The sequence below is a fragment of the Aphidius gifuensis genome, linkage group LG6 (genome assembly GCF_014905175.1).
Source record: "Aphidius gifuensis isolate YNYX2018 linkage group LG6, ASM1490517v1, whole genome shotgun sequence".
Lineage (NCBI taxonomy): Eukaryota > Metazoa > Arthropoda > Insecta > Hymenoptera > Braconidae > Aphidius > Aphidius gifuensis.
The window spans coordinates 8,671,581-8,683,800 of NC_057793.1; the positions used below are offsets into that span (position 1 = coordinate 8,671,581).

Below are 12,220 nucleotides of genomic sequence, written 5' to 3' on the forward strand. Positions count from 1 at the left end.
TATAGAAAGCCATATTTAAAATTAAAATGAATAATTATAAAAATATTATACAAGCATAGTTTAACATGTAAACATAATGATGATTATGATGATTTAAAATTTGTCGAAAAATAATTATGACAAGAGTATGATCAGCACGATAAATAAATAAATATTCCATTTAAAAATTTATTTATTTTTTTTTTTTTTGCAAATTTACTATTATCTATATATCTTGGATAAATTGAAAATTAATTTATTTAAAAATTAATTAATTCATCATCGTATTGTAATGACTCGCTGTTATTATTATTTCAAATTTAATTTTTATTAATATTTTCATCTTTTAAATATATTTTATTAAATGTTTATTTAATTTTATTTATTCATTCAATTTATTATATTGCGTTTATAAAAATTGCATTATTATTAATATTATTTATCTTTTACACTTATTAATTATTATCATCATATATTATTTATTCTTATACATACTTTATTTTTTTTTTTTAATAGAAAAGTTGTTAGTTTGCATATTCAAATCGTTATTATATGTTCACTCTATTTTTTCATTTTAATCAGGAAAAATTGTAGTGAAAAAATATTCATCTATTTACATGTAAGTTTTCTAGTTGTGCGTCATTCCTTTTTTTTTCTTTTTGTTTCATTTTTTTTTACTTTTCAAATTTATATTTTATCTTATAAAAGAAAAAAAAAAAAAAAATCTACACAATCAGATACATTTATATTTACAATTTGTAATTAATTAAATTAAAATAAAAATAATCAAAAAGCTGAATTTTTTTTTTCTTTTCATTTTGAATTGATAATAGGATGGATTATTTTTCATCAGGAATTTTTATTTTCTGCATCGGACGGTGATATTTTTGAGAATAAATAAATTAAAATAATTTTTTTTTAAAATACTCAAAATTCCACAGAAAGCGTCACGATAAATCGCAATATATAAATAGTATATATTTACTGGTGTTATATTTTGTTTTTTTTCATATATAATATAATTTCTTTCATACAGTAAAATATGACTGTCTCATTTTTCTATTGATTATTTTTTTTTTCATTAACATACACAACACAACATTTTTATTTATGTTCCACTATAAAATAATAATCGATTAGCATGTTTTTTATTTTTACACATCAAAATAATGCTTTGTTTTCATTGTTATGAATTTACGATATGCAATTTAAATTCAAACGAGTATTAAAAAATTTACAAAATTTTGTCATTAATAAATGAACATTCAAAGTTTGATATAAAATTATAAGAAATTTTTTTTGATGCAGTATTTAAAAAGCTACATCCACACAAATGCAAGACTATTATATTTAAAATATAATTAACCACTTAAATAATCTTTAAGCCAATCATCAATAGTATCAGCATTATCACGTACCCATCGAATATTAAATTTAATTGTTTCCAAACTTTGTTCAAGTGCCCTTTGGCCATTTCCAACATCAACATTTTTGAAAAAATTAGTAACTTCATGATAATCATATTCAGTAAAAAAATCTGGTATAACTGTATCAATAAGTGTACCAATTGTCAATGAACCATTTCCAAATAGTGAATGTAATTGTGGCCAGTGTGCTTTCAAATGACGCCATGCAAGATATTGTCCTTCTGAATTACGTGCAACTGATGATATAACTGTTTCAACATCTTGTGATTTAACACTATTTTTATCTAATGTTTTAAGTAAATATCTTTGAAGTAACCATGGATCAGTTGTTGCACCAAGTGCACGTAACATAATTTTTTTTTCACTTGGTATTAATGTTTTCATATATGTATCCCAACAATGTAACCATTCAGCTTCACCACCAAATCTAATACCAGCAACATAAACAATATCACGTATATTTGGAGGTATTGCTTTATCATGTAACATCCAATTATCAAATAAATCCTTTGCTGGTTTAACAACATCATCTAATTTTAATTCAACTGCTGCTTGAAGAACTGATATTCTCAATAATCTAAAAAGAAAAAAAATATAATTATTTATTATTTTATCAATTTGTTATGTTAATAAATAAAATGAAAAATATGTACTTTGTCAAATGTAGACCATCATCTTTCCAACCAAGTGATTTACTAACTGGTTCAAGTAATTTTTTAAAATAAGATATATATCTTTTATATCCAGAACTTTCACCTAATTTTTTTTTCCATGAATTTAAATAATTCAATGCTGTTGCCCATGGTACATAATCATTTTCATTCAACAAATATAATGATAATCTTAATGGTATTGTTGCATTTATTTCACCAGCTTGACAAAGTGTAAATGCATCATCAATTAAATTAGCACGATCAACTGGAGTGAATTTTTTATGATTTTTCATGAGTGTTGATATTATTGAATTCCACATTTCATCTGGATAATTAACACGATAAAAACCAGACTGATTTATATTACATTTAATATATTCAACATTGTCTGGTATTTCAAATGTTGCTGTTGATTGAAAATAAGAAAATAGTGTTAATATAATTTTTTATGTTAGTTGATTAAATGCTTACCTTCAGTCATGTTCATCCAAACTGTGCTAATTTTATCTGGTTCTTTGTCTGTATAATAATTCAGTGGAATATACCAACGATAATTTGTTGATATTTTTGTATTTTTATTATCAGTTGTATTATCATGAGTTGTTAATAAAAATCTTTTTTGTTTTGCTGTTATAATTGTACCATTTTTACTAATAGTAACTAATGGAAAACCAGTTTGTTGTGTCCATGTATCCATAATTGCTTTGACATCATAACTATTATTAGTATGTTTTGTAAATACTGTCCATAAATTATTTGTATCAGCATTACGATATGCATGAGTTTTTAAATATTCATTAAGACCTTTACGAAATATATCTTCGCCTAAAAATACTTGTAACATATTTAATATTGATGCACCTTTGGCATAACTAATTGCATCAAATATTGCTTCAATTTCATTTGGATCTTTAACTGATACACTTATTGGATGACTTGTTGATAATGCATCAAGTGCTAAACCTTGTTGAGTTTTATCAAGTACAAATTGATCCATCATAAACCATTCTGGTGATAAATGATTAACACCTTTATATTCAAAATAACTTGCAGCACCTTCATTAAGCCATAGATCATTCCACCATGACATTGTTACTGAAAAATATTTTTAATTATTTAATTGCTTAATTTTTTTTATCATTTTACGTAGGTCGGACGCTTCGCGTCACCTACGTATTGGATTTGTCTACCGAAAATTAAAAAACGCTCTCATTTCTTAAGTAATTGTCAGAGACACTTCGTGTTAGAACCAAAAGAAGCGTATTTTCAATCTCTTTAATTTGTATATTTTCGATTTTTTCTCAAATAATTATTAAAGTTGCCAGAGCCAAAAATGTTAAAAACCTTTTTTTCTTTTTTTTTTTTAAATATTAAATAACTTTTTATCTGTAAGCGTGATCGATTTGCACCGACTAATTAAAAGTTTCCTTTTATTTTGATCTTTAAATCGCCGCTATTTTGAAAACGATATCTTTAAAACTCACGGAGTTATTAGAATTCTAATAGAAAAATTTGATGTGGCTGTTTTTTTCCCGATTTACATTGGAACCCAACAAAATCATGTTTTGTGGAGATTCGACGCGCAGTGTTGGTAGCCCTGCTCACTCACACAGATGAACATATGTTTATGATAAAATTTCGTAGTGTTGTGACTAAACAATATGATATTTTATTTGAAAAAAAAAAAAAATTACACTAACTAATAATTGCACATAACCCACCGGAGTATTGAAAATTTGAATTTTCGTTATATATGATTTTTTATAAATTGAAATTACCTAAATTTCCAAACCACTGATGTGCCAATTCATGTGCAATAACAACAGCAACCCATTCATGTGCAGCTGTTGATGTTTCATTTGGATCATAAAGTACAGCTGTTTCTCTGTACATAATTAAACCCCAATTTTCCATAGCACCAGCTGAAAAATCTGGTATTGCTATTAGATCTTGTTTTGGTAATGGATAATGAATATTAAAAAATGATTCAAAATAATCCATTAATTTAACAGCTGTTGATACAGCATATTTTGCTTGTGGTAACATTGATTCTGCTGCATAAACACTTACACTAACATTTTTATTTGTTAATTGTGATATTCTATTAAAATCACAAACAACAAATGCAACAAGATACGTTGACATATCAACTGATTCTTCAAATTCATCACGTAACTAAAATTAAAATATAAAAAAAAAATTTTTTTAATCAAATTTATATTGTTTTTTAAATTATGAAAAACTTACCAAACCTGTTCCCATATAAAAACCAGCATCTTCAGTATTTATAACTGGCATATTTGCTAATGCAATATGAAATCTATCTCTAAATATAAAAACTTTAAATTTAGCTTTAAAACCAGGCTCATCAAAACATGGAAATGCTGATCTAGCATAAGTTGGCTCAAAATGAGTTGTTGCTAATATACGTTTATCACCATCAGCATCAGTATATGAACTAATATAAAAACCTTCAAGTTCACTTGTTAACTTTGATATAAATCTCAAATGAATTGTATAATTTCCACGTTTACGAAATTTACTGTCTTCTAGTTCTAAATATAATTGTTGATGTCTTGGATATTCTAATAATCTTTCTATTTTCATTTCATGTCCTTTACGATTAACTACCATCTAAAAAAATATATAAATTAGTACAATAAATATTAGACATTTTAATTATATTCACTTACTTTTTCTGTGATTGTTAAATTTTTACTATGGAAGACGATGAAATCTGTTTCTTTGTCGACGAAAAATTCAATCGTAACTTGTCCTATTGAAGAAATCATTATTAAAAATAAAATTAACTGTATTTTTTTTTATTCAATTGATATTTTTTAATTTTTTACCTTTCACTTCTAGAGTTGTTAAATTTGGATGAATCGTTATGTTGTACCTCATTGGATGAGCAAATGTTGGCAGCCTGACATTGTCCCAAGGAAAAATCTAAAAGAAAAAAAAAGTTAAAAATTAAAAACTATCTCCAACATTTAAAAATGCACATATTGGTAAAATTTTTTTTTCCACGAATTAATTAAAATCTTAACTTATTTTTCTAATTAATTTCCATTAATAACCTTGAAGATTAACAACAAAAAATAAACAATTAAAAAAAAAAAAAATCCAACTTGAAAAAAGCTCAATTAATTAGTAAATGTTAAATTTCTATTGGCTTATAACAAAGTTGATAAAAAGTATTATTAATTATATTTGTTTTAAAAAATAAATAACGACAATTAGTTAAAAAGCTTGCAAGTTTTTCTCATCTCACTCGTTTCATATACTTGCCAATTTATAAATGCAAGCTATCATGAATTTTAGAACTTATTCATTCAGCTTTTACGAGATTTCAATATAAATAAACTTTTATATTAAATGAATCTAATAAACACACATACTGAAATGTTTAATTCAAGAGGGTTAAATTAATTCAATGTAAATATTAATTACATTTTTCTTTATATATATGAAAAGTCAAACATGCGCATATTTATTTAAAATGGAACATTGAAATGCAGTCAAGTGAAAAGTTTTAAGTATATACTGATAGAATAAAAAATGCATTTTAAAAAAAGGGTGAGCTTTATTCACTGGGGTATATAGAAGAATTGGTAATAGCCATTGTAGACACAAGACACATATATATTTAACTGAGTGATAAAACAGTGCATTAATATTGTGAATATATCCATAATGCATCAAAAAGGATTGGCTAAAATGTATAGCAAGGTATATAAGCTATTATAATTAAACATACATATAACTTTAGTTAAACTTTGGCAGATGAACAAGCAAATTTAATGATGATTCTGTATATATTACCTCGCCATTTGTTGCTAATGGTTCTGCTCCTTCATCGTCTTCAATTTCTAGATTTAAAGGTTTTTCTCCAGCACAAGGACAATCTGTAATTAATTTAAACATTCAATTAATTAATTGTTAATTAAATAGTTATATTATTTTTAATTTTAAAATATTAATGTTATTTATTAATATTAAAAAGCTTCATTGCAATTTTATTTTTAATTTAAATTATTTGAATTTTTATTTTAGGGAAAATTTAAAATTTATAATTAATGTTTTATTTAGATGAATATATTTAAATAAATGAATAAAAATAGTTACTATTTTGTGGTCCTGCAAATGCAATAATAAGAGCTATTGCAAATAATAAAGCAACAATAAATGTTGCTATGTATAATGTTCGTTTTTTTGAACATACAACACCTCCATTATTTTCATAAATGTTTCTCTTGTGTAGACCTGTGTTACTGTCTTCTGAAAAAATTTAAAAAACAAAAATTATTCTTCATAATTATATAAAAATTATTTTATATATTTTTAGTTTATAATAAAAGCTTTATTTATAATTTTTTATTTTTTTTTTTTTTAAGTCTATAGACACACAATAAATACTATTTTTTTTTTTTTACTTGAAAATTTTATAACGTACAATTTGTGTATACAGACTGAAAATAATTTATATCAAAGTATAAATCGTCTCATCAAAATTTAACAATAACCCTCACCACTCGACCTGAATTCACTCTTTTTATTATTTTTTTTTCATTTCGTGACCGCGATTTTCAACCCTGCATACAAGTACAGCATTGAGAGTACTTTTATTATTTTTTTTTTCAACCCTTTTTTTTTCTCTCTCATTCACTCGGTTTCTCACTGGTGTTTTTAAAATCATGCATGCACATCATCACACCACTATGTATAATTCCGGATATAAAACAGACCTACAAAATATATATATATAGCAAAAAAATATGCATTAACTAAATGAGGGAAAAGAGAAAAAAAAAAACATGAAAAATATGAATCAAAGTGGAGCTTTTCAATCGACTTTTTAATTCAAGAAATTAATTATTATTATTTTAGTATTACACGTGTTAATTATTGCGTTTGTTTTTTTTTTGAAAATTTATTTTATAATTTAATATAAAATAAATTTAACTCAAATATTTTTAGTAAAAATTTATAGATTTTTATTTACTGATGAAAAAAAATATTTATAAATTAAAAATTAATAAATTATATATTTTTATTTCAGTATATATTTATTACCTGTTAAAAATGCAACATCATCAACCTCGTGATCACTCATAATGAATGAATTTGGCGGTGGTCTTCGATAAACAAATCCTTTCACCTCGTCATTTGACGCATAAGCGACCTTAATAAGGGGTTCCCTCTGTTCAGCCAGAATAATAATTCTCAAAGTTCAATATTTTAAATATATATATATAATTAAAAATTAAAAAAAATTTATAAAAACAAAGTCAATCACTTTTCCCACCCTTGAATAATTTTCCCTTATGAGTTTAATTCTCAATTGATTTTATCAACGTGAAAAAAAATATATTTCACTTGTTAATAATAATTTTACACAAATAATTTATCAATTGAACAATACACCGGCGTGATTCACGAGGTCACTGGGCTTTTTTGACTTTTTTTTTTTATATTTTTTTTCTTGTTTCTTCAATGCTCATATATATGTATATTTATATTCGATCGCCTGGATAAGTTGCTCCTGCGCGACAGACAAAACTCAAGTAATATTCACAATTTTATATCACACGCAATAAATATATATATAAACACTCCAAAAAAATAATTTTTTAATAAAATTATAATTTTTCCACTTCATTTTATTTACTATCATTACAGTGATAATTAATTTTTTTTCTTATTTATTTTTTCTTTTTTTTCTTTTCATTTATGATTTTTTTTAATTTTTAAATTTATGAAAATATACACACACGGAAACCATGAACTTTGACATTTCATTTGGCATGTGAGGGTAATGGTATAGTGACTGTTTTGTTGGACAGAAATGGCGGACAACACCCTGTACACGACGACGCAACCCCTCTCGAGCAAAATGATGGGAATGATAGCTTTTTTTTTTCTCTTTATTTCATTTTTTTTTCCGGTCTATATACGTTTGCCTTAAAATCGCCGAAATAGGGGATGAAACAGCAGTTGCGCCATCTGCTAGGGGGTTAGAAAAATTCAAAAATAATACACGTTTTTACCGATGGTCGGTAAAGATGGCTAATGAACTTAGAAACCCCTAATTTTCATTTTTTTTAATCATGTGATTTATGATGTTTTTTAAACAAATATGTTTATAAAATTTCATATTTATTATTTGCCTATTTAATAATATATTTTTAATTAATTTTTTTGTTTTTAAATATGTTTTAGCTTATTAATAATTAATTTATTTATTGTAAATTTAATTTTTGCATTTTTAAAATAGGAGATATACAGATGTTTTGTGGAAATTTTTTTTTTGTCTGTATGTGGATGTAAAAATTCACTGTGCATGAAAAGTATATAGGGGTGAAAATGGGAATTGAGAATCGATCGGCGTCCACGGGATGTCCCGCCCTTTCTAAGCTTTAATTTTTTTTTTTTTTATATTTTTTTTCTCAATTATTTTCTACGACAGGAGAGGGCTGATCCTACAATGATCTTGTTACTTAAATCAGCCTGTTCGTTTTTATCAAAAACTTGCCTGTCGTTTTTCATTATTATTTAACTTTCAAGAAAATAAGTATCATCACTTTATTTAATCTTTATTGAATTTAAAATTTTTTATTATAAATTAAATTTATTTTTTACTTGTTTGACTAAAAAATAACATGAAAGTTTCTTATTAATTTTTGATGGCCAATTGACCTATCGGATAAAATGTAATAAAAGAGTTGTTGAAAAAAAAAAATTATTGATACATATTGAGATCTCAAGTTCACCTACAGCACCTACTAAACTTGTGAACTTGTGACCTTAGTTTTTTTTTAGTTAATTTTTTATGTATTTATTTTTATTTATTAATGTAAATTTTATACTACCCTGTTAGTGTTTTCCGGTGTTCTATATGGTTACATGTGTTATTATATATTTGAAAATAAAAAAAAAAAAAAAATGAAAAAGTACTGTTGAATAGAAAATTTAAAAATATGGAAAAAAAAAAATTATAAAAGAAATGTTTAAGTATGAAAGAAAAAATTGACAATGCTGTGCTTGTTTGACGCTCATTGTTCTTATTCAAATATTCAACCCTTGTGGCGGAAATCTTTCTCCATTTCTTATCCCACGTGGCATTTAAGATTTACTTGGGGATTTGCGATACATTTAAGACTCGTGACTTTTAGGTATTTCATCGATTTTTCATTGGTCACGAAACAATGGTAAATATACCTTTTGTATATACAAATACTTGAAAAAAAATTTACAAAAAAATGTTTTTTATATAAAAAAATAAAAATAATGTATGTTATATTTTTATTTCCAAAGAGAAGAATTTATTTTATACAAATTGATTAAATTTATTTTTGAAAATATATTTATTTGAGATAAATGAAAATTTAATTAACAAAAAATAAAATAAATTATTTGAAATTAAATTACAAGGTTAATTGTTTATTTGATGAAAAATATGAAAATTATTTTTTTTTAAATATTAATTTATTTGTGGTTAATAAATTTTATTTGAAATTATAAAAATAAATTTCAAAAATTTATATACTTGAATTTTGACTTTTTTTTTTCTATAATAATTTCAAAAAATTTTCATACTACATTTTATTAAATAAATAATAAATATTAAATTTATTTTTTCAATTTTTTTATGTAATAATAATTACAAATAATCATTTATTTACTTTGAATATTTAATTTATTTTTCGTACAAATTAATATTTATTTCGTTTAAAAAAAAAAATGAAACTGCTCAAATAAATAAATTTTTTTTTTCGAATATATTTTTCATTTGATTCAAATATTTAATTTATTTTATACAAATTAATATTCGTTTCGTTAAAAAACTATTCAAATAAATAATTTATTTATTCCAAATATATTTTTTTTTTACTTGTTTTTATAAAAATATGAAATTTATTTTTCAATTAAAAAAAGCTTGTATTTGAATAAAAATAAATCCTTCACTTTGTATAAATAAAACCTTTATAATCATAGTTTTTTTTTCATTTATTTTTTTTTTTTTATATTCAAACTCACCAGAAGTTTCTGGTATTTCTGTATTTGCTATACCGTTTTGTCCTGGAGATCTTGAGCTTGATGTTCTGCCCAATGGTTCCATTCGTATGGCTTCACTACTTGCTCTCGTCGAGTGGCTTGGCATTTTTTTTCTCAAATTTATATTATATTCAAAATATTATTATAGTATTCGGCACAATATTAACACAAATCACATGTCTTCACTCAACCAATAAATAAATAAAATTTAAAAATCCATACATAAAATAATTATCACTTTTAAGCTCTAATCAATTTCAAGTATTTAAAAAAATCATTTTGGTCCAAATCAGTCTTTTCATCGTATCAATCTGAAAATAAATTACCATTTCCATCAAATTAATTATTTTTCATCAACTAAATTTACACATTTAAATAAAATCATTTCTAAAATTAAATTACAAATAAAAACCTTTCATAAACAAACAAAAAAACCAATAATTTCAAGTAGTAAAACAAGTTTTAGGTCAGACATTTATTTGCTCCCATAAATTGCAATATAAATTAAAAAAATTTCACAAATGAATATAAATAATTTCGTGTAATATTATTGTACACACGCGGTCATGATCGAAGCTAAAAATTCGATCTAAAATCAGCCCCAAAGATAAAATAAAAAGAGACACACAACACCATATAATTTCCATGGTAACGGTGACGGGGGTGCTGCCATGGACATAAATATATTGCCAACGCCACTGTATACTAATTCAACAAAACACCCTATTTTTTATTCTACAAAAATATATTATTTATAAATAAAAATAATTTATTAAATCAACAATAAAAATATTGATAATTATTAACAAAAAAAAAAAACCCATCAAATTCATTACTGAACTAAAACAAAATTTAATTTTAAAATGAAAATTTTTTAAAGAAAAACATAAAGAAATAAATTTTTAATTAAATTATAACACTGTTAAATTACTTACAGTATTAATTTAATTATTTATTTGTTAATTAATATTGTTTTTGATGTTTGTTCTCTGACGGTGAGAATGACACTGAGTTTGATGATTGAACGTGGGTGAAATATCTAGACGCAAGGGGCGCAACGATCAGGACCAGCCAACAGGTTGCGCCGTTTTCAGATTTATTTCTTTAATATATAAGCAAAAAAAGCCAATTCATATGTATACATATAAATATGTATGAAGTTTATATATATAGAGATGAAAAAATTTTGAAATTTGTGCCGGACGCTTTGAGAATTGAGAGGGGTTGCATACGGAAATCGAAGGGTTTCAACCCTCCACCAAGTTTCCTGCTTGCACCCCACCTATACTTATTCTACTTTGAATCCTTATTTTAATTTTTTTCTTTTTTCTATTGAGACCCCCATGCCTCTATCTACATTTTAGCCATAGTATACAGAAGCGCATTTTTTTTTTTCTCTCGACTTTGACTCTCTACTAAAACAGCATCGCTGTTGCCAGTTTTTTTTTTTTGTTCATTTCTTTATTACAATATTGTTGGATATTTTTAGGGCTCTTTAAGTAAATACTTTTTCAAAATTTGCCAATTTACATGGGTATATTTTTTTAAATTTCTTACACAAGAAAAAAAAAGATGAAAATGGGAAAAAAATAAAAGTTTATGTTATGATTATTTATCTTCATAAATAATTATAAATTCATTAAAAAATTTAGTGGAATTGATCAAAAGAATATTGCTGAATTTATTATAATTAATTATTAATTATATTTTTAATAATTTCTAGGCATAACGAGCTTTTTTTCTTCTTGAAAAATTTAATAAACAAAATACAAGTAGAAAAAAAAAAAATACTTAAACATACTCGATCATTTGTTGATGAAATTTTTCGAATAAACCATTCGATAAATTTCGAAACAATAATTTAAAAATATAGAAAATTGATTTTACATCTGATGATAATAAAAAAATAATAATAAAATAATATTTCGACAGCTCCATATGATTATTATAAATAAACATTAACGTGTTATTTTTTTTTGTTAGTATATTGGTTTTTTTTTTTCGTTTTTTGTGGACTCTATTGTATACATATAGTCTTATCTGAATTGATAAGACCAGCGTCTTTAAATGGACATTGAAAAAAAAAAAATAAAATATACTGAT

General features: G+C 24.0%; 1 protein-coding gene across 6 annotated transcripts; it reads right to left on the reverse strand.

The window, feature by feature from the left end:
* Positions 1-334: 334 nt before the first annotated feature.
* LOC122859347 (endoplasmic reticulum aminopeptidase 2-like) lies at positions 335-11,126 on the reverse strand. 6 transcript variants are annotated; one of them, XM_044162833.1, is made up of 11 exons: positions 11,053-11,126; positions 10,100-10,428; positions 6,188-6,340; positions 5,885-5,967; positions 4,912-5,008; positions 4,753-4,835; positions 4,307-4,693; positions 3,838-4,234; positions 2,531-3,154; positions 2,060-2,465; positions 335-1,983 (listed from the first exon to the last, which is right to left on the reverse strand). In XM_044162833.1, the coding sequence occupies exons 2-11, from the start codon at positions 10,221-10,223 to the stop codon at positions 1,341-1,343; spliced, it is 2,997 nt and encodes a 998-aa protein (XP_044018768.1). In that variant the 5' UTR covers positions 10,224-10,428; positions 11,053-11,126; the 3' UTR covers positions 335-1,340. The 6 variants fall into 6 exon arrangements, with proteins under 6 accessions (XP_044018768.1, XP_044018771.1, XP_044018770.1 ...); XM_044162836.1 differs by having other exon boundaries at positions 822-1,983; positions 6,188-6,337; positions 10,133-10,428; XM_044162835.1 differs by having other exon boundaries at positions 822-1,983; positions 10,133-10,428.
* Positions 11,127-12,220: the final 1,094 nt, after the last annotated feature.